The sequence below is a fragment of the Halyomorpha halys genome, unplaced genomic scaffold, assembly GCF_000696795.3.
Source record: "Halyomorpha halys isolate HHAL.00 unplaced genomic scaffold, Hhal_1.1 Scaffold467.1, whole genome shotgun sequence".
Taxonomy (NCBI): domain Eukaryota; kingdom Metazoa; phylum Arthropoda; class Insecta; order Hemiptera; family Pentatomidae; genus Halyomorpha; species Halyomorpha halys.
The window spans coordinates 309,762-313,206 of NW_027114004.1; the positions used below are offsets into that span (position 1 = coordinate 309,762).

The following is a 3,445-nucleotide window of genomic DNA, read 5'->3' on the forward strand; positions in this document are numbered from 1 at the left end:
TTGAAAAAGTTTTTTTCTTTTTCTGTTTGTTTATTGATATTTAGGATTGCATTACGTAAAAATACAATTAGTGTTAGAGTGGCATGATACAAATTTGTGGAGAAACTAACCCAGGTAGCATTCTAAATGTTGAAAATTAAAAACAAAATCCGCGAGACCTAGACCACAGCCCGATTCTTACCCAGGTCCTTGGAGTTAGAAGCATCGTGCCTTACCATGGTATGCAAAAAGTTTATTATTTTAAGCTGATTTATTTCAAGCATGTATGAAACTACATAAACCTAAGTTCCAAAATTAAAAACCTCGTCGTCTAAAAGTAGGATGAGACGTTGCACCAGCAGACAAACTTCAAAATCAATTTATTATCACAAAAACTATAACCTCACTACAGGAGCCTTTAGGACAAGCCCAACCCTTAGTCTGTGTGTCCGACCACCACCTCTGTTGTTCAGAAGACAAAAGCTAGCCGTTAATTACATGACAAAGTTATACCTACAAAACACGCACCCAACCCATAAATACATCTTCCAACCTAATTTTGTTGCAAGATTCCAACAAAAAAAAAGGAACTCCACATTGCCACTGTCAGATAGAATGGTTTCTACAATAGATAAACTGATACAAATCAAACTAACTGCAATAGAAAATGAAGTGCCTCTCTGGACCTACAAAATACCCAGATTAAGCCTTCATCTATCAAAATTTCAAAAGGAAACACATTACCGGAAGATTATAAAAAAAAAGTAGCATAAAATAATCCAATCTTTACCCGATCACTTTTTACAGATAAATCAAGCACATCTACGGTATCCGATTTTGTAACCCCAAACACCTACAAACATAAATTGCACAAACATTATAGTAATATACAGCAGAAATCGGCGCAATTGCAATGGCACTGAGATACGTGAAGAGCTAACAATTAAAAATGTGGTGATTATTTCAGACTCGCTGAGTGCTCTGTGTTTTAGAACTCATAAAAATTTTGTATGACGATGGAAAAATTATACAATTAATCTGGTCAGCTTGTCATATTGGGATTAGAGGCAACCAAAATGGCTGATAGGGCAGCAAAGGAGGCGCTTACCCTTCCAGGACGCGGTAAAGCTTTCATGACAGCGTCTGGGCTCGTACCTCCACTAAGAGAGGCCATGTTACAGGAGTGGCAGTTACTGTCGGACATCAGACCGCCAAATAAATTTAAGGCGATTAAGAAAAATGTCAAGGCATGGAGCAACTCCAGTCGCGGCAACCGCAGAGAGGAGGTTGTATTGACACGCCGAAGACTAGGGCACACCAGGCTCACACATCTTCACTTAATTACAAAGGAGGATTCACCCAGATGCAAGAAATGTAATCAAAGACAATAAGTCATATCTTCGAACAGTGTGTTTTTTACACTAGAAGAATAAATGAACTGGGTATAACTTCAAAGATATCAGAGTTCCCAACCCCTGGGAAATCGGGAAATATATTTAAATAAGATTGTGTCTTTTCTGAAAAAACAAGGACTATTTGCAAATATGTAATGTATGTATATATATGTATGAATTTTTTTATATATTATGTATTTTTGTATATTTTATACATTATGTATTTGTTGTTTATATATTATATATTTTTTATCTATGTATTTTATACATATATGTGTATTTTTTTTCATTTATATAATCGAACACTAAATGTATACATGAATAAAATATTGGCGTTGATGACCGGTAAGTTTTACGCCTTAATTTCTGAATAAACAACCAAAAACATAACAGTACTAAACTGGATTTATTGAATGACAACAATTCTTCCTTATTTCAAATACAATAATTTATTTCATATCATCAGCAACAACGTTTCGGGAGATTTCCCCCATCTTCAGGTTGCTAAAAAACCAAATTCAACAAAACCACAAACATGGGCTTACATCAACACTAATATATCATATTTACTTAAGAACTATTTACCTGATAACAATAACCAATATATAACATATAATTTTCTCCTTTTTTGTCATTCTTGCTAATATATATTAATATTAATGTCATTTAATGATTAAAAACTATTTTATTTCTACTATTCATACATTTTAGGAGAAAAATTACCTTCCTGAAGATCATTTTCCATTATGATAACAACCATATAGACTATAAAATAAGGAAGAATTGTTGTCATTCATTAAATCCAGTTTAATTCCATAAGACTCTTCCACTAAAATATCATTAAGTTTTATAACAGTACTAATTTTTTAGATACTAAATGACTTTTACTGGAGGATTAAATGCCTTTTACTGCTAAAATAAAGAGAAGATATTTAATGGCTGATAAAATTTTAAAATTCGGATTATTTTTAAGATTGCATTTTTTTATTTTCTCCAAAATGTAGCACTGGTAGTTCAGACCACTTCTAGTTTCAGCAGACAAAGTTTTTTGGCATCCAGTGGATGTGTAGGAAGGACCATTTGTGCTTGAAAAATCATATTTAAATACTAAAACTTTTTACATCATTTTTTTTTCTTAATTTTGGTTTGAATTTGCTTCAACGTCTAGTTTCTATATCGTTATTAGCTAGTAGTTTTTTTATTTTTTTTTTATTTCATAAATTAGATGAACGTAAAAAAAGTTTTAGTGGAGATGAGTGCAACATGGTTAAGAAATCAAAAAAAAAGAATTCATAAAGCATAAAATAAATCATTATTTGATTAATTTACTCTGAAAACCGCCTGAGGTTCAGGCATTAGACATGCTTTGTGTATATCGAGGTTCAGATCAAATACCTTCTTGCGGATCCAGCTTTGTTATTGTCACGATTGAAAATCGTATAAGAACCCTCATAGCCAAGAACGTTTTGGGCCAGTTGCTTTGGGAAGACTATATGGCGCTCATACCTAAAAAAAAAAAATGCGTTATTGATAATTTCCTTCATAAATATTAATGCTTATATACACATATACGTACCTATATACATCATTGTACGTGTTACCAGATATGAATGCCCCTCGAAGATTGGAGTGGGCGTGTATGTCTAATATGATATCCAATTCAATGTCCTGAAACGGAAATGGATATCTCAGTGAAACAAGAGTAAATTAATTTAGACTAAAATATTTAATTGTTGACGAGGAGTCTATAGCTCAACATTGTTGAAACAAGAGGTATGAGCTATATTAGAGAGGTTTTAGAGTAAGAATATTAAAAACAACAATAGCTAGAGAACATGATATGTTTGTTTATTCAATATACCAACATTGAAGTATAGTTGCAACACCTCTATATCTAAAATGTATTCTGTTACATGTTAACCACTGTAAGAGCACTCGCTTCTAAATTTAATTACCATTTTAATTGAATGTTAAACTGGAGATGACCACACTGAACCTTGTAATATTGTAGCTCTCCAAAAGCTATTAATGTTCATTTAATTCAAGCACACTTCATTTAAAGTGAGAAACGG

At 32.4% G+C, this 3,445-nt stretch overlaps 1 protein-coding gene across 1 annotated transcript in view; it reads right to left on the bottom strand.

Annotated features, from left to right (window-relative positions):
- Window positions 1-3,445, bottom strand: part of LOC106683113 (cytosolic carboxypeptidase 6) — an 80,277-nt gene that overhangs the window by 25,988 nt on the left and 50,844 nt on the right. The window contains exons 6-7 of the mRNA XM_067051258.1: window positions 2,950-3,041; window positions 2,769-2,879 (exon numbers count right to left, since the gene is read on the bottom strand). Of these exons, the coding sequence (XP_066907359.1) occupies window positions 2,769-2,879; window positions 2,950-3,041 (203 nt within the window). The remainder of the gene's footprint in view (window positions 1-2,768; window positions 2,880-2,949; window positions 3,042-3,445) is intronic.